This window comes from Rhinopithecus bieti, unplaced genomic scaffold (genome assembly GCF_001698545.2).
Source record: "Rhinopithecus bieti isolate Rb0 unplaced genomic scaffold, ASM169854v2 scaffold_11964, whole genome shotgun sequence".
In the NCBI taxonomy this organism is placed as follows: Eukaryota; Metazoa; Chordata; class Mammalia; order Primates; family Cercopithecidae; genus Rhinopithecus; species Rhinopithecus bieti.
In genome coordinates this window covers 1,668,175-1,694,336 of record NW_016807677.1, presented here as the reverse complement: position 1 = coordinate 1,694,336, position 26,162 = coordinate 1,668,175, and the positions used below count along the sequence as shown (strand labels likewise).

General features: G+C 56.1%; 2 protein-coding genes and 1 long non-coding RNA gene across 8 annotated transcripts; 2 read left to right on the top strand and 1 right to left on the bottom strand.

The window, feature by feature from the left end:
* SIDT2 (SID1 transmembrane family member 2) lies at positions 1–18,616 on the top strand. 6 transcript variants are annotated; one of them, XM_017883097.1, is made up of 28 exons: positions 1–392; positions 2,579–2,700; positions 2,968–3,132; positions 3,221–3,266; positions 3,679–3,780; positions 3,883–3,966; positions 4,952–5,051; positions 5,247–5,312; positions 7,260–7,353; positions 7,715–7,767; positions 8,122–8,133; positions 8,511–8,582; positions 8,761–8,832; positions 9,025–9,087; positions 9,839–9,957; positions 10,300–10,373; positions 10,466–10,532; positions 11,081–11,154; positions 11,295–11,418; positions 11,753–11,870; positions 12,698–12,834; positions 13,074–13,182; positions 13,400–13,476; positions 13,634–13,680; positions 13,970–14,075; positions 14,665–14,775; positions 16,975–17,088; positions 17,177–18,616. In XM_017883097.1, exons 1-28 carry the CDS (start codon positions 210–212, stop codon positions 17,237–17,239), a joined length of 2,574 nt encoding a protein of 857 aa, XP_017738586.1. In that variant the 5' UTR covers positions 1–209; the 3' UTR covers positions 17,240–18,616. The 6 variants fall into 6 exon arrangements, with proteins under 6 accessions (XP_017738586.1, XP_017738587.1, XP_017738588.1 ...); XM_017883098.1 differs by lacking the exon at positions 8,122–8,133; XM_017883099.1 differs by lacking the exon at positions 9,025–9,087.
* On the bottom strand, positions 16,792–24,127 carry LOC108536402 (uncharacterized). Its single transcript, XR_001887509.1, has 2 exons — positions 20,704–24,127; positions 16,792–19,940 (listed from the first exon to the last, which is right to left on the bottom strand). It is a non-coding gene; the product is annotated as an uncharacterized LOC108536402 (long non-coding RNA).
* TAGLN (transgelin) lies at positions 20,324–25,923 on the top strand. The gene is made up of 5 exons (XM_017883103.1): positions 20,324–20,581; positions 24,134–24,325; positions 24,430–24,607; positions 24,908–25,010; positions 25,339–25,923. The coding sequence occupies exons 2-5, from the start codon at positions 24,146–24,148 to the stop codon at positions 25,481–25,483; spliced, it is 606 nt and encodes a 201-aa protein (XP_017738592.1). The 5' UTR covers positions 20,324–20,581; positions 24,134–24,145; the 3' UTR covers positions 25,484–25,923.
* The last annotated feature ends 239 nt before the right edge of the window (positions 25,924–26,162 follow it).

Genomic DNA, 26,162 nt, shown 5'->3' with positions numbered 1-26,162 from the left:
CCCGGCCGCCCCCTCCCCTGCGGGGACCCTGGGAGCCTCTCCGCGGCTCTTGGGAGGGGACATTTCCTAATCTCAGGCCAGGGTTAAAGTTCTGGTCCTGGTGAGATGCTGGAAGCTGCGGCCGCAGCCGCAACCCGTCCCGGAGGTGTCCTGTCGCCTGTCGCCTTCGCCGCCTCCACCACCGCTGCCACTGCCGCCCTGCCGGGGCCATGTTCGCTCTGGGCTTGCCCTTCTTGGTGTTCTTGGTGGCCTCGGTCGAGAGCTATCTGGGGGTTCTGGGGCCCAAGAACGTCTCGCAGAAAGACGCCGAGTTTGAGCGCACCTACGTGGACGAGGTCAACAGCGAGCTGGTCAACATCTACACCTTCAACCATACTGTGACCCGCAACCGGGTGAGGGCTGGGGGCTGGGGGGCCAGAGGCCAGTGGGGGAGCCGACGAGGGCTAGGCGATTGTGTCGCCCCGCTACTCTTTTGGGAGGCCCCAAGAACTAGCCGCCCTGCTGGGTTCCCAGTTCCCAGAACCACACTGGAGCCTCTTGACCAGTCCTCCTTCCTTTGCCACCAGTGTTTCTCTGAAGCTCCAGCTGCAGTTTTTGAAGTTGGCTCATTCCCATCTTCTCTTCCACCCCCATTCTTCCATCACTTGTGGTCTGAGCACACATGGTTTGCTCTGTGGGGTCTGGGTGGGAGAGGAAACAGGCTTATTACTGGGCTTACCCAGAAAACCTCAAGGGAATGAGACTGGCCTAGAACTGAAAAGCTCTGTGCAGGCAAATTACATCTGAAACTCCCCAGGGAGATGAATGCAGGGCTTCCCAGCCCTATTCCTGCCTGGGAGAGCCAGCTGGCCTTGTAAATTGAGGGTGACAGAGCTTTTATAAGGCCAACTGTAAGTTGGGTGGGAAGAGAAGGGGAATTTGTCCACTGTGAAAAATCCACTTCACCTTGACTTTTCTTTAGTTTCTTCCGTAGCTGTGAGTCCCTGAGTTGAAATAGACACAGCTAGTGTGGGAAGTCTAGGCCCCAGACAGAGCTGAGATTGGGAGAATTCTTGCAACCTGGCTGTGTGGTCTTGTGCCCAGGTCTGTTGCTCTCTTGAGAATGGGGAATCTGATTTTGTTTTCAGAACAGGGAGTGGTTTGATTTCATGGCAGGCCAGGATGTGCCCCCAGTGCCTGATTCTCTGAAGTTTGATCTCTTTCTACTTAGAGTCCTTTCTTCCTTTTTTCCCATATCTAAAGGCACTGGAGAGCAGTGGTTTTTACTCTCTTGGGAAATGCTGCCCTAGGGCTTGGGTTTCAGCAGCCCAATAACAAGCATTCCAAGATGGATTTAGTTTTATTTTTCCTTTAAGGTCCCATTGTTTATATATGTTCCTTCATAGCTCCAAGGGTGAAGATCACTTTATCTTTTTTGGTTTTATTTTTATTTTTGAGACCAGTCTCATTCTGTTGCCCAGGCTGAAGTGCAGTGGTGTGATCTCAGCTCACTGCAACCTCCACCTTCTGGGTTCAAGTGATTCTCCTGCCTCAGCCTCCCAAGTAGTTGAGATTACAGGCTCCTGCCACCACACCCAGCTAATTTTTATATTTTTAATAGAGATGGGCTTCACCATGTTGGCCAGGCCGGTCTCGAACTCCTGACCTCAGGTGATCCTCCTGCCTGGGCCTCCCAAAGTACTACAGGCGTGAGCCACCGCACCTGGCTGTCATCTTATAGAGGGAGAAGTTGAGGCTTAGAGAAGTAAAGTGATTTCTCCACAGCCCTGTCCCTTGGTGGGAGCTAAGGATACAACATGGCCTTCAATACCTACCCCTCCTCTGGGCTCTGGCCCCAGGTTAGTTGTTAACTAGAGCTTCCTGCTGGCTTCCTGGCTCACAAGGAAGGTTGAGGAGCACTTCTTGCTCTCCTGTGTCTTCATGTGTGTGTCGGGGTGTGTACACGTGTGTGTGCGGGCCTGTGCATCCTATGCACATGGATAGAAATGGGGTATCCTGGAGACTCCCAAGGCCTCCACCGTGTTTCCTGGCAGAGGGCGTGCTAACCCTGCAGTTGCTTGGGTCCTGCTGCCCAGCACATGTCTGCCGGCCAGGAGCCGTGCTCAGCACAGGTCTTTCCTGGTTTCTTCCCCAGCTGTGAGTCCCTGAGTTGAAATAGACACAGCTAGTGTGGGAAGTGTAGGCCCCAGACAGAGCTGAGATTGGGAGAATTCTTGCAACCTGGCTGTGTGGTCTTGTGCCCAGGTCTCTTGCTCTTTTGAGAATGGGGAATCTGATTTTGTTTTCAGAACAGGGAGTGGTTTGCTTTCTATGGCAGGCCAGGATGTGCCCCTAGTGCCTGATTCTCTGAAGTTTGATCTCTTTCTGCTTAGAGTCCTTTCTTCCTTTTTCATATCTAAAGGCACTTCCTGGAGTCTGGGGTTGTTCTGGCAGAGGAAGGGGCAGAGATGACCCCCTGGCCCGACCAAGATGGAGAAAGACCAAAGTGGCGGGCATGATGGAGGGCAGGGCTCATAGTCTCTGGAGCCCCGTGTTCCTGGTGGCAGAGGCTTGAGAGGCATTTCCATGTCGTCTGCAGACAGAGGGCGTGCGTGTGTCCGTGAACGTCCTGAACAAGCAGAAGGGGGCGCCTTTGCTGTTTGTGGTCCGCCAAAAGGAGGCTGTGGTGTCCTTCCAGGTGCCCCTAATCCTGCGAGGGATGTGAGTAGGATCTGGGCATCAGGGAAGTGGGGTGGCCTCGGCCAGTCCTTGCCTGGAGTCTCAACCAGGAGCCCCCCATTTCTCCTCCCCTTTCCCTGGGCTGGGAGGCTCGTCAACAGCACAAGGGCCGAGTGTGCCAGCTGGGAGCTTGTGCACCTCGCAGTGAGGTGGTGGAGACCAGACCGGGGGAGGTGGGGCCTCGCTCCTCTGGAGGGGCAGGCCAGCTGGGACAGTGCTCACATCCTATCTCTCTGCTTCGGGCCATAGGTTTCAGCGCAAGTACCTCTACCAAAAAGTGGAACGAACCCTGTGTCAGCCCCCCACCAAGAATGAGTCGGAGATTCAGTTCTTCTACGTGGATGTGTCCACCCTGTCACCAGTCAACACCACGTACCAGCTCCGGGTCAGCCGCATGGACGATTTTGTGCTCAGGTCTGCAGGGTAGAGCAAAGGGACCACGGGGGCTAGTTCTTCCCCAGGCTCTGGGAGTGACTACTGGGGGATCTTCTCTGCCCTGCAGGACCGGGGAGCAGTTCAGCTTCAATACTACAGCAGCACAGCCCCAGGTATCATGTCCCTGTTGATTGCTCCAGAGGAGAAATGGGGGAGCTTGAATATGAGAATGGGAGTGGTCAGCAGTCTTTGCTCGGACTTTTGAATTGGCTGTTTTCTCCATGGAGGGCTTTCTGGAAACAGGAGCTCTGGCCCTGAGATGGTGAGGGGACAGACAGCATGGGACTGTGCAGAGACATGGAGTCTGGTTGCCTCTCCTGCATTCCACTGAGTGCCCTGCTGAGGTTGAAGGGAGTGGTATACAGAGAAAGGGGCTGCTATGGTCAAGGCCTGTCTCCCCAGAGAGCCTGCTGCCCATCCCTCAGAGGATTCTGGGTCCCCACTTATAGGGGACTGTTCCCTTCTAGAGGGGCCAAGAGAGCATCCTCATGAGATGGGGCTCCCCCCTTCTTCCTGCACCCTCAGTACTTCAAGTATGAGTTCCCTGAAGGTGTGGACTCGGTAATTGTCAAGGTGACCTCCAACAAGGCCTTCCCCTGCTCAGTCATCTCCATCCAGGATGTGCTGGTGAGTTGCCTGCCCTTTTGCTGTTCCCTAGCAGGCAGCAGGGCTGCTAAAGAGGGAGGCAGGCCAGGTTCCCATCCATCTGCCTCTCCCGCCCCTCTGCAGTGTCCTGTCTATGACCTGGACAACAACGTAGCCTTCATCGGAATGTACCAGACGATGACCAAGAAGGCGGCCATCACAGTACAGGTAGGAAATGCATGTGGCCACGTGGGAAGTGTGGCTGGGCGATAAGCTGTGTAACTTTCCAAACTTGAGCTCTTCTTCCTCTGCCCACTCCTATCCTACACAAGACTGAGTCTTTGGCCTTCCAGTCCCTGTGACTTTGAGTCCCCTGATATATATGAGAGTTGAACCATAATCCCAGTTGCTCTTGTAGATGGGAAAGAGTAGAGAACCCCCTTCTGGCTGTTATACCTACTCCATTCATTGTAATAATAAGAGGGCCGAGCGCGGCGGCTCATTCCTGTAATCCCAGCACTTTGGGAGGCCGAGGTGGGCGGATCACCTGAGATCAGGAGTTCAAGACCAGCTAGGCTAACAGGCTGAAACCCCATCTCTACTAAAAATACAAAAATTAGCCGAGCATGGTGGTGCATGCCTGTAATCCCAGCTACTCGGGAGGCTAAGTCAGAAGAATCACTTGGACCTGGGAAACGGAGATTGCAGTGAGCCGAGATCACATCACTGCACTCCAGCCTGGGCAAAAAGAGTGAAACCCTGTCTCAAGAGAAAAAAAAGGTCAGGTGCAATGTCTTACACCTGTAATCCGAGCACTTTGGGAGGCTGAGGCGGGCAGATCACCTGAGATCAGGCATTGAAGACCAGCCTGGCCAACGTGGTAAAACCCCATCTCTACTAAAAATAACAAAAAGTAGCCGGGCGTGGTAGCGGACACCTGTAATCCCAGCTACTTGGGAGGCTGAGGCAGGAGAATCGCTTGAACCCGGGAGGCAGAGGTTGCAGTGAGCTGAGATCACACCACTGCACTCCAGCCTGGGCAACAGGAGTGAAACTCCGTCTCCAAAAAAAAAAAAAAAAAATCTTTGTGAGGATTAAGTAAAATAATACCTATGAAGCGTTTAGCATAATGTCTGGCCCCAGAATAAGTATTCCGAAAAGAATGATGGTGATGATGATGGTGATGATGATATTTATCATCATCGTCCTGCAGCGCAAAGACTTCCCCAGCAACAGCTTTTATGTGGTGGTGGTGGTGAAGACCGAAGACCAAGCGTGCGGGGGCTCCCTGCCTTTCTACCCCTTCGTAGAAGGTACATTTTGTGCCCTGGGCCTGGCTAGGGGTGGGGAGGGCTTGGTCACTTTCTGGGAGCCAGAAGAGCCTGTGTGGCTGATTGGTGGACCTGATAGGACATGGGTTTTTGGCTCCAGTCTCTCAAAGGCCTAGTCCCACTGACTCTAGCCAAGCTCCAGGCAACCAATTTGCTGCTTTGACATTTTACTTCCAGATGAACCGGTCGATCAAGGGCACCGCCAGAAAACCCTGTCAGTGCTGGTGTCTCAAGCAGTCACATGTGAGTGCAGGTGGCTGAGTGGGGATGGACAAGCCTCTCTGGCTCCTCCTTTCAGACCTGGGATATAGGGTGTGCCCTGAAGTGGGTGATGAGGATGCAGATATGCTGGTGGGTTAAGAACAGGGAGTGTTCTTCGCAGGCTTCTAGATGGGGAGGGCTAGGAAGTGAGTTCCAGTGTGATGTGGTGCAGAGAGTTCATGACTAAAGATGGAGGAACTGAGGTCCAGTTCACTTTCTGCCACTTACCAGCAGTGTTACCTGATTGTAAGAAAGAGCTTTAATTTTGCTTTGTTAGCATAATCTTATTTATTCTGAAGGATGTTTCTTAATCTCATATTCAGAAACATATCCTAATTTGTCACTGCTATAAGATTGAATCTCAGTTTCCGTGTCTCTATAACAAAGGGAGTAAAATTTGCCTAATTAATCTCACTCAGTTATGAGGGCCAGCACAAAATTAGCAGGAAAGTACCAGGCCCCTACTCAGTGCTCAATAAATATTTACTGAATGATTACATGGGGCCCTAAGGGACTGTAATAGGAGGGGAAAGAAGGTGCCTCTCTTTCTTTTTTTGGACTCTTGCTCTGTCACCCAGGCTGGAGTTCAGTGGCAAGATCTCGACTCACTGCAACCTCCGCCTTCCAGGTTCAAGTGGTTCTCCTGCCTCAGCCTCCTGAGTTGCTGGGACTACAGGCACCTGCCACCATGCCCAGCTAATTTTTGTATTTTTAATAGAGACAGGGTTTCACCATGTTGGCCGGGCTGGTCTTGAACTCTTGACCTCAGGTGATCCACCCGCCTTGGCCTCCCAGAGTGCGGGGATTACAGGCGTGAGCCACTGTGCCCAGCTAGAGGGTGCCTGTCTTATATGGATTATTATTATTTTTTTTTTTTTGAGAAGGAGTCTCGTTCTGTCACCCAGGCTGGAGTGCAGTGGCCAGATCTCAGCTCACTGCAAACTCCGCCTCCCGGGTTTACGCCATTCTCCTGCCTCAGCCTCCCGAGTAGCTGGGACTACAGGCGCCCGCCACCTCGCCCGGCTAGTTTTTTGTATTTTTTTAGTAGAGACGGGGTTTCACTGTGTTAGCCAGGATGGTCTCGATCTCCTGACCTCGTGATCCGCCCGCCTCGGCCTCCCAAAGTGCTGGGATTACAGGCTTGAGCCACCGCGCCCGGCCATTATATGGATTATTTATTCAGCAAATATTTATTGAGCATCTCCTATATGCCAGATGGTGTGCTAAGGCAGCAGTCCACGGAGGGGCGGGGTCCTTTCTAGAGGAACAGGAGGCAGTTAAGAGCTGTGGTGAGCAAAGGACAGGTCACTGTGGAAATACAGGATAGAGAAGGCTTCCTAGAGGACACAGTCCCTGAGCTGTGGTTTAAGGGTTAAGTCAAGGTGGAGTTTTTGAGAGGCCAGGCACAGTGGCTCATGCCTATAATCCCAGCACTTTGGGAGGCTGAGGCAGGGAAATTGCTTGAAGTCAGGAATTCAAGACCAGCCTGAGCAACATAGCAAGATCCCATCTCTATAAAAAATTTTAAAATGAGCCAGGTGTGGTGGCACACATCTATAGTCCCAGCTACTGAGGAGGCTGAGGTGGAAGGATGGAGCCTAGGAGTTGGAGGCTGCAGTGAGCTATGATCATGCCACTGCACTCCAGCATGGGTAACAGAGTAAGACCCCAACTCTTAAAAACAAAAAAGGAGAAGTAGAAGAGAAAGTTCTAGCACAGGGAGCAACATGAGCAAAAATAGGAGTGTGTCAGAGTTTGGTGTATTAGGGGAACTGCTAATTGTTCATACTGGCTGGGCAGGGCCTTACATTCAAGGGGAGAGGGGTGAGAGATTGGGCTGGGCAGAGGAGGACATGAAGGCCTTTGGGTGCCATGATGGGAGGTAGTGGAAGGTTTTGACCCATCCACTTTCCTGTTTCCTCCTGGAAGCTGAGGCCTACGTCAGTGGGATGCTCTTTTGCCTGGGTATATTTCTCTCCTTTTACCTGCTGACCGTCCTCCTGGCCTGCTGGGAGAACTGGAGGTAAAGGGGAACTGCTGGGCCCTCCCCTGGTCTGGGTGAGTTGGGCAGGTGTGTGAGGGAGATCGCCCGGCAGGATCTGAGCCAGCCTAGGGTAATCTACACCATCCACAGCAGATGATGGTGGGACTGTTAGAGTCTGTGGCCCGTGACCCTCTCTAGAAATCATCCCCTCCCCTCAGCCTTCTTCCCAAGCAGGGAGACCCCATATTGCTCCCCAGCCTGTGAGGAACCCTGGGACCAAGGGTGGAGGATAGGGTCATAGGGATGAGAGTGGAGTGGAGAGGTAGAAGGAAAGCCACCCCCATACAGAGGGATCCTTGTCCTGTCCCATCTGGGTGGCCTTTGGATTCTGTCCATGCAGGCAGAAGAAGAAGACCCTGCTGGTGGCCATTGACCGAGCCTGCCCAGAAAGCGGTACCTCCAGGGGGCCTGGGTGGGGCGGGCACAGTGTGCTTTGTGTTTTGGGGGGTAGTGGTAGATGGTTCCCTAAGGGGTTGAAGGAGGAAGAGCTGGGGGCTTCCGGATGTTCAGATTGGGGTAACATTCCACAGATGGGAATGAGGCTGGGATATGATGTCCATGCATCCCTAACATGCAGACCTCAGAGGCTGAGGCCGTTGCTTGGTTTATTCCCTGTCTAGCCATGGTGTCTGCCTGCCTTGGGCAGTGCGGCCCACTGTCTCTGGGATTATTAACCTTTCCTTCTTTCTCTCTTCCACCCCTCCCTCTCTTTCTGTCCTCCCTCCTGCGTGGGACCTTCTCTCTTAGCTTCTCTCCTTGGTAAGCTCCAAGTGCTGTGGGCAGAGGAGCTGGAGTCCAGAGTCGGGGAGGGAGGGTGGAGTAGAGGGCTGTCTGGAGGGCACGTGGGCGGGCCAGATGTTGTCTTTGTTGCTGGTAACTTAGATGTGCCCATTCTTGAACTTTCTCTCTCTTTAGGGACGACAAAGGGTGGTGTTTTTCCCATGGGAGAGGCAGGCAGGGGGCTGGGGCGGGTGGTGGTGGCAGCAGTGGGGCGTGTTTGCCTGGATAGGTGCTGCTTCTCAGCTGCTGGCACGGCCTCCTTGTGGCTGTCTTCTCTGGATCTTTCTTTGTTGTTCTTCCTGGCTCTAGGCCTCTCTCTCCATCCAGCGCTAACGAACCTTGACTTTTCATTGCAGGTCACCCTCGAGTCCTGGCTGATTCTTTTCCTGGCAGTTCCCCTTATGAGGGTTACAACTATGGCTCCTTTGGTACGTGTCAAAGCCAGCGCTGTGCTTGCCGGGGACACAACCTGGTCTCCTTAGGCCACCACCTCTGAGGCAGTAGAGTGGGAGCCACCTCCTCCGGCCCCCACAGCCTCTGCAGGTGCTCAGAGCCCCTTTCCCTGCGGCCTCTCCTTCCTGCCTCACCATTGATCCTTCCTCGCAGAGAACGTTTCTGGATCTACCGATGGTCTGGTTGACAGCACTGGCGCTGGGGACCTCTCTTATGGTTACCAGGGTGAGTGGGCCAGGCTGGGAGGGGCTGTGTGGTGCAGGCCGGTGTTGGCTGGGTAAAATGTCACGGTGGGCGGTTGCCTCTTCTGCCAGATGCTGGAACCCAGGAAAGGCCTGCTGTTTTCCTAACCCCTCTCTTCCCTCATCCCCTCCTCTTTGGCCCCAGTTCCCTGGTAACTTTCCCTTTCCTTTGAAGGGCACGACCAGTTCAAGCGGCGCCTCCCCTCTGGCCAGATGCGGCAGCTGTGCATTGCCATGGGTAGACGTGGGGAGGGGTAGGGCTGTTTTGCCAATCAGTGCCTGCCGGCTCTGGTTGACTGTCGGCTCTGGGGCCAGAAAGATTCTACGTGCATGGCTTCCCCATGTAATTCCAGTAATTGCCCGCTCTTGTGTCTTCTGAGACAGCAGCAGGACACAGGCTCCTTTGGCTGGGGGGCTGGTGCCTCTGCTCCCCCCATGCTGGACGTTCTAGTTTATCGTCTGTGTTGCCAGCGCCCTCACTCCCTGGCCTGCTAGGGGAGGGCTCACAGGCATGGGGGTCACATTCTGGCCTCTGAATAAAGGAGAGATGCTCTTTCTGCACCCCAGGCCCACTGGGTCTTTAATCCAGTGGCAACCAAGCCAGTGTCTTCTCAGAACCCACAGGGCTGGGCGCCATTTAATCAGCATGACTTGCCAAGTTCAATCCTGTTGTTTGTGTCTGCTGCCTGGGTCTGCTCAGTGTCCTGGCCTGGGAAGCCCTAGCCCATGAGGGGTGCCAGGAACAGAGCAAAGCTAGAGTGGCTCCTGTGTGGTGGCCTCTTCTAGAGTCTACCATCCTCCCCCAGGACTTAGGAGCACCTGATGTCTCCTCCCAGCTCCTGAGCCCACCTCCACCCTAGCTCTGAGCCCCAGCCCACAATTTGCCTCTTCCCTACTGCCTAATAATTGTTATAATTGCCTCAGATGGGCGAGGGCCACTGTGAGTTTTGTGCCCACCAGTGCAACCCCCCCCTCCCTGCCCTTTCCAGGCCGCTCCTTTGAACCTGTGGGTACTCGGCCCCGAGTGGACTCCATGAGCTCTGTGGAGGAGGATGACTATGACACATTGACCGACATCGATTCCGACAAGAATGTCATTCGCACCAAGGTCTGACCCATGGGCCTGGCCTGGTCAGGCGTTTCCCAAGAAAGGGACATTCTGTGTTCCTGGCCCAGCATGTTCCTACTGACGTGGCATTTACGGAAGCAGAAGGAAGGGGCTCAGCTGGGGCAGGACAGATGCCGGGGAAACTAACTTGAGCTCCATCCCCTTCCGGCGTGATTGACCAAATCCTCTTGGTCTAAGTGGCCGCAGCAGTGGGATGGCCTTGAACCCTGCCCACCTGAATTCGGCCCTTTCTGAGGGAGGCCCCTCTTGTCCACCTCTAACCTGGGGGAGGGGGCTTCTCCCCAGTAGCAGTAAGTGGGGCTGATTCCAGCTTCTCCCCAGCAATACCTCTATGTGGCCGACCTGGCACGGAAGGACAAGCGTGTTCTGCGGAAAAAGTACCAGATCTACTTCTGGTGAGCGGGCCGAGCGGCTGGGGCTCTGCCGTGGGTGGGTGTGTGGCGGCCTTGGGTGCCGCCTGCCTCACTGCCGCCCTCCCACTCTGCAGGAACATCGCCACCATTGCTGTCTTCTATGCCCTTCCTGTGGTGCAGCTGGTGATCACCTACCAGACGGTGAGAGGGCAGGGCAGGTTCACCTTTCCCACAGCCTGGGACGTGGCCCCAAAGTTCAGAGCCTCCCAGCCTGGGGCCCTGGTCTTCCATCACAGGACCTGGGTTCAGATCCCAGCTCTGCCTTCCCAGCTGAGCGACCCAGGGCAAATCACATAACACCCCAACCCTGAGTGTCAGTTTCTTCATCTGCAAAATAGGGGCAGCCCGCACTAAAGACAGCCCCTCCCTGGTTTGTTGTGCGGATTACGAAACCAAAGTCCTGGGACTTTGTAAGCATCCGTTTCCCTTCCCTTGTCTCTGTCCCATGGGGCAAGAACTTCCATCACAGTCATGCCTCAGGGTTTTCAGCCACGCCTAATGAGGGGGGCAGGGACCGTGCTGCTTGGCGTCCGTGTTCTCAGAAGGAGCACATGCCTGGGGTGCTGTGTGTTCCCACCTGCTAGCTGTGGTGGCACTTGCTCTTTTTTGCCAAAGGGGCCCGGGTGGCGGGGTGTGGGCTGAGTTGGGCGTGATGACAGACCCACTCCCTGTCCCTGCCCCTGCTACAGGTGGTGAATGTCACAGGGAATCAGGACATCTGCTACTACAACTTCCTCTGCGCCCACCCACTGGGCAACCTCAGGTGGGGGTCATGCTGGGAGGCCCCTTGTCCAGGCCAAGGGTGAAACGGGGCAGGTGCTGGGGCTTTGCAACGCCCACCTGGGCTAGGGAAGAGGCCTGGGTGTGAGGCCCAAGCAGTCCACCTTGTGTCGCCCCTTCTAGCGCCTTCAACAACATCCTCAGCAACCTGGGGTACATCCTGCTGGGGCTGCTTTTCCTGCTCATCATCCTACAGCGGGAGATCAACCACAACCGGGCCCTGCTGCGCAACGACCTCTATGCCCTGGTGAGGGAGCACCTGCCTGCCTGCCGCAGCCTCAGCTCCTGCGCAGACCCCAAGCCTTGGCTCCAGGATGCCTTTTCTGGCAGGCCTGGCCCTGCCTTCCCCAGCTCTCCCCTTCCCAGCCCTGTCTGGCCCACCCTATCCAGCCCAGCCTGCCCCACCCTGCCCTGCCCTCCCTTGCCCAGCCTTCCCAGGCCAGCCTACCCCTACACACCCACACTCGACACACACCTCACCCCTTTTCCTCTTCCACTCCTCTTAGGGTCCCTCTTTTGGGTCCCTTCTTCTCTTCCTGCCTCAATTCCTCCCTCCCTTCCCTTCTCCCTCTCCCCAACAGGAATGTGGGATCCCCAAACACTTTGGGCTGTTCTACGCCATGGGCACAGCCCTGATGATGGAGGGGCTGCTCAGTGCTTGCTATCACGTGTGCCCCAACTATACCAATTTCCAGTTCGGTGAGTGGAGCCTCCTTCTTTTCTGGCTGCATCTGCAGCAGGGACCTGCCTGAGTCCTTCACTATCCCCAGGTCACCCACAGGGGTTGCTAAGACAGCCCTGTAGGAAACTCCAAGGCTGGCGTGCCTGGGTGTGCACACAGCCTATGGAACATGGGCACCTAGGTGCTCCTTCATTTGTCTGTCAAGCTATTCCTATGTAAAGGCATGTACTGCACTGAAGAAAACAGGATAATTAAGAAGGGGGCCCTGTGCCTAGCACAGTGGCTCACACCTGTAATCCTAGCACTTTGGGAGGCCGAGGCAGGGGGATCGCCTGAGGTCAGGAGTTTGAGATCAGCTTGGCCAACATGGTGAAACCCCATCTCTACTAAAAATGCAAAAATTAGCCGGGTGTGGTAGTGCATGCCTGTTATCCCAGCTACTCAGGGGGCTGAGGCAGGAGAATTGCTTGAGCCCAGGAGGCAGAGGTTGCAGTGAGCCGAGATCCCGCCATTGCACGCCAGCCTGGGCAATAGAGTGAGACTCTGTCTCCAAAAAAATAAAAGGGGGTCCCTGATCTCAGGGTGCTCACAGACTAAGACACAGACCAAGTTGTCTCTGTCTTCAGGAGATGTTAGACTCTGGGCGACGGCCAGTGGGGTGGCAGTGTGGTGTGGCAGGTACAACTAAGGTACTAAATTTCAAGTGCCACCCCACCACCAGCTCACTCCACGGCCATGGCAAGGCACCAGGGCTCTCTCTTCCTCTGGGATTGTTGGGGCCAGGAGTTCTCTGCTGGGGCTTGGTGGCCATTTCTGCAGCTCCCTTCCGTGTCCCTCATCCTAGACACATCATTCATGTACATGATCGCCGGACTCTGCATGCTGAAGCTCTACCAGAAGCGGCACCCGGACATCAACGCCAGTGCCTACAGTGCCTACGCCTGCCTGGCCATCGTTATCTTCTTCTCTGTGCTGGGCGTGGTGAGGGCCTGACCTGCTCTGCTCAGTCTGTATGATAGGAAAGGTGCACGTGCATTCACACACGTGGTGCACACCCTCCGCCGCCTCCTGCATGAGAGATTCCTGCTCCTCTCCTGAGATGCCTTCCTGGGCCCCTCTCTGAGTCCCAGCCTGGCTGAGCAGCGAGCCCTAGGAAGGGTGGGCCATCCAAGCCACTTCCCTCTGCGCCCTCACCGCTGCCCTTGGTGGCCTTCCGACAGGTCTTTGGCAAAGGGAACACGGCGTTCTGGATCGTCTTCTCCATCATTCACATCATCGCCACCTTGCTCCTCAGCACGCAGCTCTATTACATGGGCCGCTGGAAACTGGGTGAGGGCACACCTGGGGCAGGGCCTGGGGGAGGGGCCTGGGAGGCCTCAGGAACCCGAACGCACAGGAGTCGCTCAGGTTCTGTCTTCTTGGGGGCCCTGGAGGAGTCACTGGGTGAGGAATTAGATCAGGCCTGGGCTCCTCAGCTGGCACATCCCAGGGGTCCGGCAAAGGAGGGTGCCCCGTGCCTGTCAGCGCCACTCCCTTCTCTGTGCAGACTCGGGGATCTTCCGCCGCATCCTCCACGTGCTCTACACAGACTGCATCCGGCAGTGCAGCGGGCCGCTCTACGTGGTACCTGCCTGGCTCCCCTGCCCCATTCTCCACATCTCCTTTCTTCCCTCTGATGGGGGAGTGGGGCTGAGCTGAGGACCCGGGGGAGCTGGCTGGACCTTCTTCCATCACCCTCCCTGCCCCTGCCCTCAGTCCCCGTGTCCCTGCTTCCCTCCAGGACCGCATGGTGCTGCTGGTCATGGGCAACGTCATCAACTGGTCACTGTGAGTACAGTCGGGTGTGGTGGCCTGGCTGGGTGGACAGCTGGGGACTCAGCCAGCCACTGGCTACATCAGGGGCTGAGGACAACTTCCAAATGTTGGGCATAAGACATGAGGGCTAAGAAGAGAGGTCTTGGCCTCTCTTCTCTCTCTTGGCATCTGGGCTTCTAGAATCTTCTGTGGGCCTCGGAATGCAGCCCAACGTCATAATAAAACATGGTGGGGCAGGGCAGGAAGAGTGCTTCCTTGCCTTTGGCCTTCCTGCTTCACCATCCTTCGTCCCTCTTGCCAGGGCTGCCTATGGGCTCATCATGCGCCCCAATGATTTCGCCTCCTACTTGTTGGCCATTGGTATCTGCAACCTGCTCCTTTACTTCGCCTTCTACATCATCATGAAGGTGAGCAGGGCTGGCACTCTCTATCGGATGCTCGGCTTTCTGGGGAGAGAGATGGGCCCAGCAGCACTGAGGGACAGTGAGAAGTTTTCTGTCCTGTCTTTGCTGGTTGCGGAGGGGAGAGGCTAAAGCCTCTTGCATGGGCCCCTAGGAGCCAACTGCAGCCCAAAGGCCATTTTCTGACCCCCTTCCAAGGACCCTTGAAATGGGTGGCATTTTAGGCTGCCGTTGTAAGTGCCCCTTTCCATGCAGAAGGGGCCGAGGGGAGGTAGGGTGTGGGCCTCCCAGGATCAGGTGCTTCCCCAGGAACCATCCTGCCATCCAATCTGATTGGAGCCCCCTGCATAGGGAGCACCTCCAGGCCAGCACACTGTCCCGACACAGGGTTCTGGATGCATGGAGGCTGGGTGGGGTGGACATCGGGGTGGGGGCAGGTTGAGCTCTGTGGTTGTGTGGAATGGTATGAATCCAAGGAGCAGTCCTGAAGGCCTGGGAGGCCATGAGGAAAGGGAATCTGGGAAAGGCTGGGTGGGACAGTGGGGTGGGACAGGGGTGAGCCCTCAGACTGCTATCCCTTCCTGGCCCCTCCCAGCTCCGGAGTGGGGAGAGGATCAAGCTCATCCCCCTGCTCTGCATTGTCTGCACCTCCGTGGTCTGGGGCTTCGCACTCTTCTTCTTCTTCCAGGGACTCAGCACCTGGCAGGTGAGCACTCACTCACAGGCTCCTCACGAGCCCACAGGTGGCCAGTCCTCTTTTCAGACATTGTTTGGGGCTGGGCCTGGTGGTTGATACTTGTAATCCCAGCACTTTGGGAAGCTGAGGCAGGAGGATCGCTTGAGGCGTTCAAGGTCAGCCTGGGCAATATAGTAAGAACCCGTCTCTACAAAAAATGAAAAAAATAAAAATAAAAAAGTTAGCCTGGTGTGGTGGCATTCACCAGTAGTGCAGTAGTCCTAGCTACCCCAGAAGCGGAGACAGGAAGATAGCCTGTGCAGGAGATCGAGGCTGCAGTGAGCCGAGATCGCACCACTGTGCTCTAGCCTGGATGATAGACCCCGTCTCAAAAAAAAATTTTTACACAAACATCATTTGGGAACACCGTACCATAGGCCAGAACTTTCACAGTGGCTGTCCCAGTTAATCCTCCTAGAATTCCAGCCTGGAGATAGCTCCATTTTACTTATGAGGCAGATGAGGCTCAGAGAGGCCAAGTGACTTCCCCAGGGCACGTCGCCAGTGAGTGGCACAGTTGGTGTTTGAAGCCAGCGAGGCTGGGCTCTCTTCTCTGCCTTGCAGGGCACCTACTACTGTCAGGCTTTAATTCTGGGAACAGAACTAAGTCTGACATGGTCTCTGAGGGACTCATAAACTAGACGAAGAGGGCTGGAAGGACTATTGGTGCATGACTCTTAGTGCTGTTTATGATGTGATACATGAAATGAAGGGCACAGGCAAGACGGGGCAGGAGGACAGAGGACTAAGGGGTCTCTCCGAGTTAGGAATCCAGGAAAGCTTCCTGGAAGAAGTGGGCCTTGTTCTGGGCTATAAAAGTCTTGGGTGAGGGGCCTGGGTGCAGTGGCTCACGCCTGTAATCCCAGCACTTTGGGAGGCTGAGGTGGGCGGATCACGAGGTCAAGAGATCGAGACCATCCTGGCCTACATGGTGAAACCCCATCTCTAGTAAAATACAAAATTAGCTGGGCGTGATGGNGACATGGTCTCTGAGGGACTCATAAACTAGACGAAGAGGGCTGGAAGGACTATTGGTGCATGACTCTTAGTGCTGTTTATGATGTGATACATGAAATGAAGGGCACAGGCAAGACGGGGCAGGAGGACAGAGGACTAAGGGGTCTCTCCGAGTTAGGAATCCAGGAAAGCTTCCTGGAAGAAGTGGGCCTTGTTCTGGGCTATAAAAGTCTTGGGTGAGGGGGCCTGGGTGCAGTGGCTCACGCCTGTAATCCCAGCACTTTGGGAGGCTGAGGTGGGCGGATCACGAGGTCAAGAGATCGAGACCATCCTGGCCTACATGGTGAAACCCCATCTCTAGTAAAAATACAAAAATTAGCTGGGCGTGATGGTGTGTGCCTGTAGTCCCAGCTACTCGGGAGGCAGAGGCAGGAGAATTGCTTGAACCCGGGAGGTGGAGGTTGCAGTGAGCCGAGATCTCTCCACTGCACTCCAGCCTGGCGACAGAGCGAGACTCTGTCTCAAAAAAAAAGAAAAAAAAAACAGGTTTGGGTAATGGGGAAGAGCCCCATGGCCCAGACCTGCTCTGACCTTAGTAATGATGTGGGGCAGATTTGGAGGTCAGTGAATGCACTCATTTGGGAGCCAAGCCGACTGTGAGGATGGGGCAGGTCTTGGTTATGTCTGTGGCCTCGGCATGTAGCACAGACAGACACAGCCTGGATGAGCTTATGGGAAAGAGCTTATGGGTAGAGCAGGGAAGACCTTGAGTGCCACAGGTTATGGCTCCTGTCCCAGAGCAGGGGTGTGACCTGACAGTAGTGCTTTGGAAAAACCAATGAGCCTGCAGAAAGATGAGAGCAGGGGCGGAGTCCAAGGCCGGGAAGTGGGTGAGAAGCCTTCTGCCATCCCTGAGCTGAAGGCCTTCAAGGTTGTTGCAACCCTGGGCTCTTAGATCAAGGGAAGAGAATCAGAAGGAAGGAGGGTAAGAGTGAAAGAAAGGGGAAGAGAAGCCAGTGAACTCAGGGAGAAGTTTGTAACCAAAGGCCATTTCTTAGATCGGGAAGGGGTGGGGACAAGGGACAGGTGAGAATTGCTGCTGTCCTGCCTGGGGCTGGAGAGAGGGGTGCCCAGGAGCAAGATGGCAGATGGGTCTGGCCCTGGCCCTGGCAGAGCAGGGTCACTCGGCAGTTTTTCTTGTTGCTCCCCAAGAAAACCCCTGCGGAGTCAAGGGAGCACAACCGGGACTGCATCCTCCTTGACTTCTTTGACGACCACGACATCTGGCACTTCCTCTCCTCCATCGCCATGTTCGGGTCCTTCCTGGTAAGCGGGCCTCTCGGCCAAGCTGGGTGGGTGTGTGAAGGTAGCAGCTGCCTCCTTCTCTGTGGCTGATCTGGCGTCCACCCCCCAGGTGTTGCTGACACTGGATGACGACCTGGACACTGTGCAGCGGGACAAGATTTATGTCTTCTAGCAGGAGCTGGGCCCTTCGTTTCATCTCAGGGGGCCCTGAGCTCCTTTATGTCACAGACCGGGCACTCTGTCGTGCTGTGGCGATGAGTCCCAGCACCGCTGCCCAGCACTGGATGGCAGCAGGACAGCCAGGTCTAGCCTAGGCTTGGCCTGGGACAGTCATGGGGTGGCATGGAGCCTTGCAGCTGTCCTCTGCCAAGGAGAAGGCCTGCTCCCCTGGAACCCCCGGACATTGGCCAAATTGCTGCTTTCTTCTCAGTGCTGGGGCCTTCCATGGGCCCCCGTCCTTTGGCTCTCCATTTGTCCGTCTGCAGGAGGAAGGATGGAAGGAACACCCTCCCCATTTCATGCCTTGCATTTTGCCCGTCCTCCTCCCCACAATGCCCCAGCCTGGGACCTAAGGCCCCTTCTTCCTCCCATACTCCCACTCCAGGGCCTAGTCTGGGGCCTGAATCTCTGTCCTGTATCAGGGCCCCAGTTCTCTTTGAGGCTGTCCCTGGCTGTCATCACTGCCCATTCCAGTCAGCCAGGATGGATGGGGGTATGAGATTTTGGGGATTGGCCAGCTGGTGCCAGAATTTTGGTGCTAAGGCCTGCCAGGGGCCCGGGGCAGTGAGTACTCTTCCCTCTGACCTGTGCTCAGGGCTGGCTCTTTAGCAATGCAGTCAGCCCAATTTGAGAACAGCCTTCTGATTCAAGAGGCTGAATTCAGAGGTCACCTCCTCGTCCCATCAGCCCCCAGACTGATGCCAGTGCCAGGACTGGAGGGAGAAGCACCTCACCCCTTCCCTTCCTTCTTTCCAGGCCCTTAGTCCTGCCAAGCCCCAGCTGGGGGCCTTTCAGTGCCATTGACATTGCCCAAGAATGTCCAGGGGCAAAGGAGGGACGGTACAAAGAGTTCAGCTCGTGCCGCCTCCCCAGCCGCGGGCACCCCAGTACCTGCCTTCGAAAGGGCCTTCAGGAAGGGATGCGCTGTTTCCCTCTATGTGCCCAGTCCTAGCCTCATTCTAGGACCCAGGGCTGGCTTCTGAGTTTCCGTCCAGTCTTCAGCCAAGTTCTGTTAGTCGCGCACACACATGCCTACGAAACCTTGGAGTTTACACTGAGTTGCCCCAGCTCTGGGCGCTCTGGCCACCTTGGTCCTTGGAGCCCCTTCGTCCCACCTGGTCCGCTCCAGATGCCAAGGATGGGGGAGCTCAGGTGGGGCCTCTGCCTTGGGGATGGAAATGTGTTTTATTCTCCCAAACTTGTTTTTATAGCTCTGCTTGGGCTGGGAGATGAGGTGGGTCTGGATCTTTTCTCAGAGCGTTTCCATTCTATGGTTGCATTTCTGTTTTCTATGAATGAGTTTGCATTCAATAAACAACCAGACACAGTTGCTGGGCCCCTTGTTTGCGCTCCCTCTCTGGGCGGAGCTGTTCAGGATGAGGGGAGAGGCGAAGGGCCTCCATTTCCCCTTTCTTCAAGCCATGGCCCTACTGGGAACTGCGGCTCCTTGATTCTCCCATTTTTCCTGTCTCTCCAGCAACAGCATTAATTCAGTAAACATTTACCGGGGCACCGTGCTGGATAGAGGCTGGTTACTGAAAAAGCCTTTCCCACACCATCCCCCCACAGACAGCCCTCCTTACCTCCCCAGGAACAGCGGTCTCTGCCCACCTGGCCCCGCCCGCCAGACTGAGGCTCGCTTCACCTCTGACCTGAGTGCCCCCCAGCTCACCAGGCCACAGGCCCAGGCTGTGCTCCCTGATGGGGCGTTTGTAATCTGCTGAGCATGCGGGCTGAGAGGCAGGAGGCTGATGGAAGCTGGGCAGGTTCCAAGAGGAGGGAGTTTTGACATGTCCCTGAAAGGTTCATTTAGACTTCAGTCAGCTAAAGAGGACACGATTTGGAGGCCAAGGAATTTGGTGAATTCAGAACACAACCAGAGCTCTGCGGGCTCAGGGATGAAGGAGTGGGCTTTTTCCCCTTGCCGGGGCCCCGCTCCTCTTCCTGCTCTTCCCGCAGGCGCCACTGGGAGGTGCTATGGCTGTGCCTCCCCTGGGCTCGAGCGCGTCTGGCTGCAGTGGGCAGAACTGCGGAGGTGGGTCCCTCCTCTGCCAGGCCCGGCAGCCCCCTCCTAGGGCCTTGTGTGTCTTGGGGTGGTGCCGGGTGTGGTGGCGTGTGTGTAGTGGAGAGTGTTAGGTCCTCCCTACCAGGTGCCCTTGCAGGGGAACGCCACAGCAGGCAGTCCAGGGACCCCACTGTTAGTCTCATGTTTTTTAACCTCCTCTCTCCCCAGGATCCCTGAAGCCAGGTACAAGCAAGATGGGAGTGGGTCATCTCCGTGGAGAGACAGAGGCTGGTAGGGACTGTTCCTAAAGGGAGGAAGGGATACCAGCCTCCTGAGCCTCGTGTTCCTGTGTTAGTGTCTCAGGCCCTGCCAGGCCTTAGAGACCCTCTTATTGACACTGCCCACTGGATGGGGACCAGAGTTGGACACAGCTTCTGCCGAACCCTCAAATCCCAGCCTAAAGCATGTAACTCAAGACCTACCTGGAACTGAAAGGTCTTCTCAACCTGGGCAGTGTGGTACAATTGAAAGGGTGGGTCTGACCACCTCTCCTGCACCCACGGGAGTCGGCAGAGGTGCGCAGGATCTGCCACTCACCATTCACCATGTGGCCTTGAGGAAGATGCACTCGGGGCCTCAGTTTCCTCATCTGTAAAATGGGGATGTAATTACACCCTCACAATGTAGCTGTGAGTATTCACTGAGAGCACTGCAGAGGGCCTGGTGTGGAGTAGGTCCTCAGGAAAGGTTGGATCCATGTCTCATCAGAGCTAAAAGCCCCAGGAGGAGAGGGGGGCTGGTTTGTCCCCACAAACCCCTGGGATCCCCGGCTCCCCAGCCCCTTGCCCCTCTCTCTAGCCAGACTCTATTGAATTCCCCCTCTTCTCAAACTCGGGGCCAGAAAGCAGTGAAGTAGGAGCAGCCGTAAGTCCGGGCAGGGTCCTGTCCATAAAAGGCTTTTCCCGGGCCGGCTCCCCGCCGGCAGCATGCCCCGCCCTGGCCCGCTCCATCTCCAAAGCATGCAGAGAATGTCTCGGCAGCCCCGCTAGACTGCTCCAACTTGGTGTCTTTCCCCAAATATGGAGCCTGTGTGGAGTCACTGGGGAGCCGGGGTGGGGAGGGGAGCCGGCTTCCTCCAGCAGGGAGGGGGCCGAGGAGCAAGCCAGCGGGGGAGGCTGACATCACCACAGCGGCAGCCCTTTAAACCCCTCACCCAGCCAGCGCCCCATCCTGTCTGTCCAAGCCCAGACACAAGTCTTCACTCCTTCCTGCGAGCCCTGAGGAAGCCCTGTGAGTGCACTGGCTGGGGCTTGGAGGGAAGTTGGGCTGGAGATGGACAGGAACAGTGGGTGCATTTCAGGCAGGCTCTCCTGAGGTCCCAGGGGCCAGCTCCTGGCTGGGGAAAAACTCACCTCTCAGCCTGCGTTGGGGGCCCAAACTCCAGGCAGAGTGGGCTGGATCGCTCGTGTCCTGGATCTCTCTCAGACCGGGCAGCCCTGGGCTCATTGGAATGCCTGGGATGACTTGGCTGGTGCAGAGGAATTGATGGTGGAAACCACCGGGGTGAGAGGGAGACTCCCCATCTCAGTCAGCCGCATCCACAGGGTGTGCGTAAGGCTGCAGGCACCGGCTGGTTAGGCCAAGGCTCTGCTGTCTGTCACCCCTCTAGAACCTCCAAGGAGGTGAGGAGTGGGTGAATGCACCTGTGTTGGAGCACGGTGTCCCACTCTGGCGGGTCCCCAGGGCCTGAGCAGCAGCAATAGCCCTGGGACAATGTGAAGGGGCACAGAACTCTTGTATTCCACAGTCTGGGGCAGCAGAGTGTGGAGATGGGAGGTCTGTCCTTCCGACAAGGAGCCTCTTCCACTGTCTGACAGTGGGAGGTCACCCGCACTGTAGCAGAGGGGTGGGGGGCGGGTACTGCCAAGGAGGAGCTTTGGAGTGATGGACAGGGCAGGCCTGGGACCCTTGGTCTTTTCCAAAGCGTAGTTTCCTTTCGAGGTACTATTCCAAAGGTAGCAGTGAGGATGGCGCGCGTTTATGTAGCCGGGCCACTCTGTTTGTCCATGGAGTGGAGAGGAGCCACGCTCCTGCCCTCTCAGAGGTCCAGATGTGCTCACTCCTATTTGGGAAGAGAGAAGGGGCACAGCAGCCCTGCAGGGTCCCCTGGTTCTACTCGTGTTTCTGGGCTTCTGCTGGTAGGGGGTGCCACCTGCCCGTTTGCCCCTGGACTTTCTTTCTCCACTGCCCACTTTCACCTCAGCTCAGGCGAGGGGCCCTGGCAGGAGCCATAGGGCAGGAGGGTCCAAGCCTGTCCATGCTGTCCTGGGAGTGTCTTGAGATGCCCCTGGGTGGGCCGCCCCGTAGTCATCCTTCTCTCCCCCTCCCCACTGGCTCGAAGGTGGGACTGGGGAGGCTTCATCAGAGGACTTTAAAGGATTTCTGGGGATTCTCCACCTTTAGACCCTGACCCAGGAGGAGGAAGGAGAAGGATGGTGGTGCTGGGTGGGAGTGGGGGTGGTGTGTGCTTCATCCTCCCTCTGACCAAAATCCAAATCTTATCTCTAGATCTGGGGGCTGCAGTGTTGTGTACCTGCCACCCTTAGCCTTGCTGCTTTGACCTGTACTGTCTGTTCTGATCCTCCTGAGACTGGAAGCTGGGGGTAGGGGACACACACACTTTACTTTCCATCCTGTTCCTCAGGAGCCCAGCAGGGGTGCAGGAGGGGAAGGCAGGCATGAGGGCAGGTGGAGTGGGGGCAGAAGCAGGGCCAGGGACAGAAGGTAGGTGCCTGTCTGGGACGGTGGTGCAAAAGCTGAAACAGGCTGGGATGGATGGAGGCCAGGATGCAGGGCTACCGAAATCACCTGGTCCCAGCTGGCTTGGGGGTTTGGACCACAGTTCTTTGTGCAGGAGTCCTTGGGTGTTTGGGGAGCGGGGGTGGGACACTTAGGGTGAGGGAGGGATTGGCTGTTTGTAGCTGAACAGTGGAACAGAGCACTGCCTCTGGGGTGTCTGGCATCACTGGCAGGGAGAGGGCTGTCTGGGCCAGAAGCCCGCCTCATCCCCAGTGCTCAGAGAACTGGGTCCTCGGAGGTGGTCCTGCCCCCACTTTACACATAAGGAAACAGACACAAGGAGGAGACGGATGCTCAATGGCAGGCGCTTTGATGAGTCCGTGTGAACGCTGCTGCGTGCTCAGGGGATGATGGTGAGAAGCGGGTGGAGGCTGGAGCGGGCAGCAAGGAACTGACATTTCTAGGTCCGTTTTTCACTCCTTGGTCAAAGGCAGATGCTCTCCCTGGTCATTACCAGGAGCCTGGCTCTGGGCAGCTAGGAACTGACATTTCGAGGAGCTCTGCTAAGGGCTGGGCAGTATGTGAGGGAGTTCACAGACACCGTCCCATTTTCACAGCCCTCTGAGGTCGATAACATAACCCCCACTTCACGGATGAGGAACTGGAGCCCAGAAAGGCTGTCAGCCCTGGGAAAGGAAGGGCAGGACATTGGGCTGGGCAGCTGGCCGGGACCGCTGGGGTGTGATGGTGTTCGCTCTGCTTCCCGCAGGTGGGGTGCCGGTGAGGAGGGGTCTCACCAGAGGACGGGCCGGGAGAGCGCGCTCTTGCCTCCGTCCTCAGACCAGTGTGTCGCTCCCAACCTCTGACCTCTCTGAGGCCAGGAGATGGGTTTGGCTTCCTTTGGTACCTCTTTTGGAAGTCTCTTCAGACAAACACTGGAGCACCCTAGGGTGCTGTGGTCAGGTTAGTGGCCAGGTCAGGTTCCCGTTCCTGTTCCCAGCCACCCCCATCCATCTGCCCAGGGACCTACCTGCCTGGCCTGCTCTTGCCGCCACCTGTCTCCATGAGTGGGACTCCTGAGCAGTGCCAGGCCCAGGCCCTCAGGGTGGCAGTTGCTGGATGAGGCCGGGCTTCCCATTCCCTGGCAGGCAGACTGTTGGCTCTGGAAGATCCCTGGGGGACTCTGACTTCTTGGTTACTCAGGCTACTCCTTAAGGGTAGCCTTATGAGAGCATAAGGGCATGAGGGGAAGTCAATGGGTAGACCAGGTGTGTCTGGTTCCTCTGAGGAAATGCAGCTTCTTTGCCAAGAGCTCTTGGGCTTTGGTGGCTTCCTAGCCCTTGCCTGGGGTGGGCAAGTTTTAGTCTCTTCAGCTGCAGACCGGAAGCTGAGCTGACCTGAAAAGAGCTGCAGTTCTGGAGTTCCAGCTTCCAGGCCAGGGCCAGCTTCTGGGTGAGAGTGGGAGGTGATGGTTCCTTGAGGCAAAGGCAGTAAACTCTCACACCTGCAGCTGGACAAACGCCCCAGCTGGCTGTATTCTGTGCGGGCAATGTGGCTTCTGGAAGATCTCTCCAGTGGCTCTGTGGCTGGTCTTGGCAAAGAATGTTCTAGACCAAGGGTTGTCAAACTGCCGCTCATGGGCCAAATCCAGCCTGCTGTCTGCTTTTGTAAATAAAGTTTTATTGGAACAAAGCCATGTTCATTTGTTACATATTGTCGATGGCTGCTTTCACACTGCAACAGCAGAGACCACATGGCCTGCAAAGCCTAAACTATGTTCTGTCTTGTCCTTTACAAAAACAGTTTACTGACCCCTGCTCTAGACCTCCAAAGACCTGGTATCCTGTTTCCTGGTGTTCAAGTTCAGAGAGGTGTCTGGACTAGGGGCTGAGCCTCGCCTGAATGGGCAGCGCTGTGACAAGTGTCTAGCATGGCTGGGTACCCTGCACAGAGCTAGAAGGCTGCCTGGCACAGGTGAAAGCAGAGCTGCTCCCTGATCCTCTGACCCTCTGCCCCTCCCTCCTCCACCCTGGCCTGCTTTAGCTCTCCCCAAACATGGCCAACAAGGGTCCTTCCTATGGCATGAGCCGCGAAGTGCAGTCCAAAATCGAGAAGAAGTACGACGAGGAGCTGGAGGAGCGGCTGGTGGAGTGGATCATAGTGCAGTGTGGCCCTGATGTGGGCCGCCCAGACCGTGGGCGCTTGGGCTTCCAGGTCTGGCTGAAGAATGGCGTGGTGAGTGGCACCCTGGGCTGGGGGCTAGGGTGTGCCACCTTGTGAGTCCTGGACTAATCCCTGAGCTGAGTGCTAAGCTGCGTCCTATGCCCTATGCCTGGTAGATTCTAAGCAAGCTGGTGAACAGCCTGTACCCCGATGGCTCCAAGCCGGTGAAGGTGCCTGAGAACCCGCCCTCCATGGTCTTCAAGCAGATGGAGCAGGTGGCTCAGTTCCTGAAGGCGGCTGAGGACTATGGGGTCATCAAGACTGACATGTTCCAGACTGTTGATCTCTTTGAAGGTAGAGAGGAAGAAGGGGTTGGGGGAGGAGGTGGACAGGAGGACAGGGTGCTGGGGCAGGGAGAGGGAATGACCAGAATATGCCACAACTAGGGGTGTGCTCGCCTGCACACAGCAGGGATGGGATATGCCGAGAATAACACGCCACGCTCACAGGGCCCACTGAGAGGCGTCCCTTGAATTGGGGACAGCTCTTGCCCCTGGTTTGGCCATTTTTTTGTGAGAGACGGGGGCAGGCTCTGGCTTGGAGTCTTGTTTATGTGTTCTTGATATTCGTCTCCTCTCTCCTGTCTTCTCACAGGCAAAGACATGGCAGCAGTGCAGAGGACCCTGATGGCTTTGGGCAGCTTGGCAGTCACCAAGAATGATGGGCACTACCGTGGAGATCCCAACTGGTTTATGAAGTATGTGGCCCCCAGGGAGCTTGTGTCTCCACATGGGGTGGGAGGCAGCTTGTGCTAAGGAGCTTGCGGGAAGGATTAGGGGAAGCAGATAGCCAAGAAGGGATGAAGTGGGGGTCTGAGATCGGGAATAACAGGTCCTTAATACTCCTTGACCCCTCCCTTTCCACCCTCCTGCGCTCAGTTTCCCTAGCCTATGAGGCAAGCTAGATTAGGGAAAAAACGTGAAACAGGAAGGCAATGGGATCGAGCTGGGATATAACAGAGGATCAGAAAACAGGTGGAAACACACAGTTCTAGCAAGTCTTTATCCTGGTTCCTCCTTTTCTAGGAAAGCGCAGGAGCATAAGAGGGAATTCACAGAGAGCCAGCTGCAGGAGGGAAAGCATGTCATTGGCCTTCAGATGGGCACCAACAGAGGGGCCTCCCAGGCCGGCATGACAGGCTACGGACGACCTCGGCAGATCATCAGTTAGAGGGGAGAGGGCCAGCCCTGAGCCCTGCCCTCCCCAGCTCCCTGGCTACAGCCATCCCGCTTAGCCTGCCTCACCCACACCTGTGTGGTACCTTCAGCCCTGGCCAAGCTTTGAGGCTCTGTCACTGAGCAACGGTAACTGCACATGGGCAGCTCCTCCCTGTGCCCCCAGCCTTAGCCCAACTTCTTATCTGAAAGCATCACTGCCTTGGCCCCTCCCTCCGGGCTGCCCCCACCACCTCTACTGTCTCCTCCCTGGGCTAAGCAGGGGAGAAGAGGGCTGGGGGTAGCCTGGATGTGGGCTAAGTCCACTGTCCTCCTTGGCGGCAAAAGCCCATTGAAGAAGAACCAGCCCAGCCTGCCCCTATCTTTTCCTGGAATATTTTGGGGTTGGAACTCAAAAAAAAAAAAAAAAAAAAAAAATACATCAATCTTTTCTCAGGCCTGGCTGGCAGAGTTTGATTTGCTCTGGTCACTTCTGTTAGGGTTCCAGATCTGAGCAGGGGACAGGCAGGCATCTCGGGCTTGTATGTGCTCCTGGCTGCTGTCCTCTGAAGGACCCTTCACGTGCCAAGATTCTGGGGGGGTCAGATTCTCTCAGAGGAAAACAGGCCATAGAAGAACAGGAGAGTGAATCTTGGGGACCGAAGGGAAAAAGGAGCCACTCAGCAGTGTGCAGC

Bases quoted from the DNA above. Each gene is read 5' to 3' on its own strand.
- SIDT2 (XM_017883097.1), top strand. From the start codon at position 210: ATGTTCGCTCTGGGCTTGCCCTTCTTGGTGTTCTTGGTGGCCTCGGTC. The intron at 3,133-3,220 runs GTCTGCAGGGTA...TCTGCCCTGCAG, and splicing joins ATGGACGATTTTGTGCTCAG to GACCGGGGAGCAGTTCAGCT. The intron at 14,076-14,664 runs GTGAGCAGGGCT...GGCCCCTCCCAG, and splicing joins CCTTCTACATCATCATGAAG to CTCCGGAGTGGGGAGAGGAT.
- TAGLN (XM_017883103.1), top strand. From the start codon at position 24,146: ATGGCCAACAAGGGTCCTTCCTATGGCATGAGCCGCGAAGTGCAGTCC. The intron at 24,326-24,429 runs GTGAGTGGCACC...TATGCCTGGTAG, and splicing joins TCTGGCTGAAGAATGGCGTG to ATTCTAAGCAAGCTGGTGAA. The intron at 25,011-25,338 runs GTATGTGGCCCC...CTCCTTTTCTAG, and splicing joins GATCCCAACTGGTTTATGAA to GAAAGCGCAGGAGCATAAGA.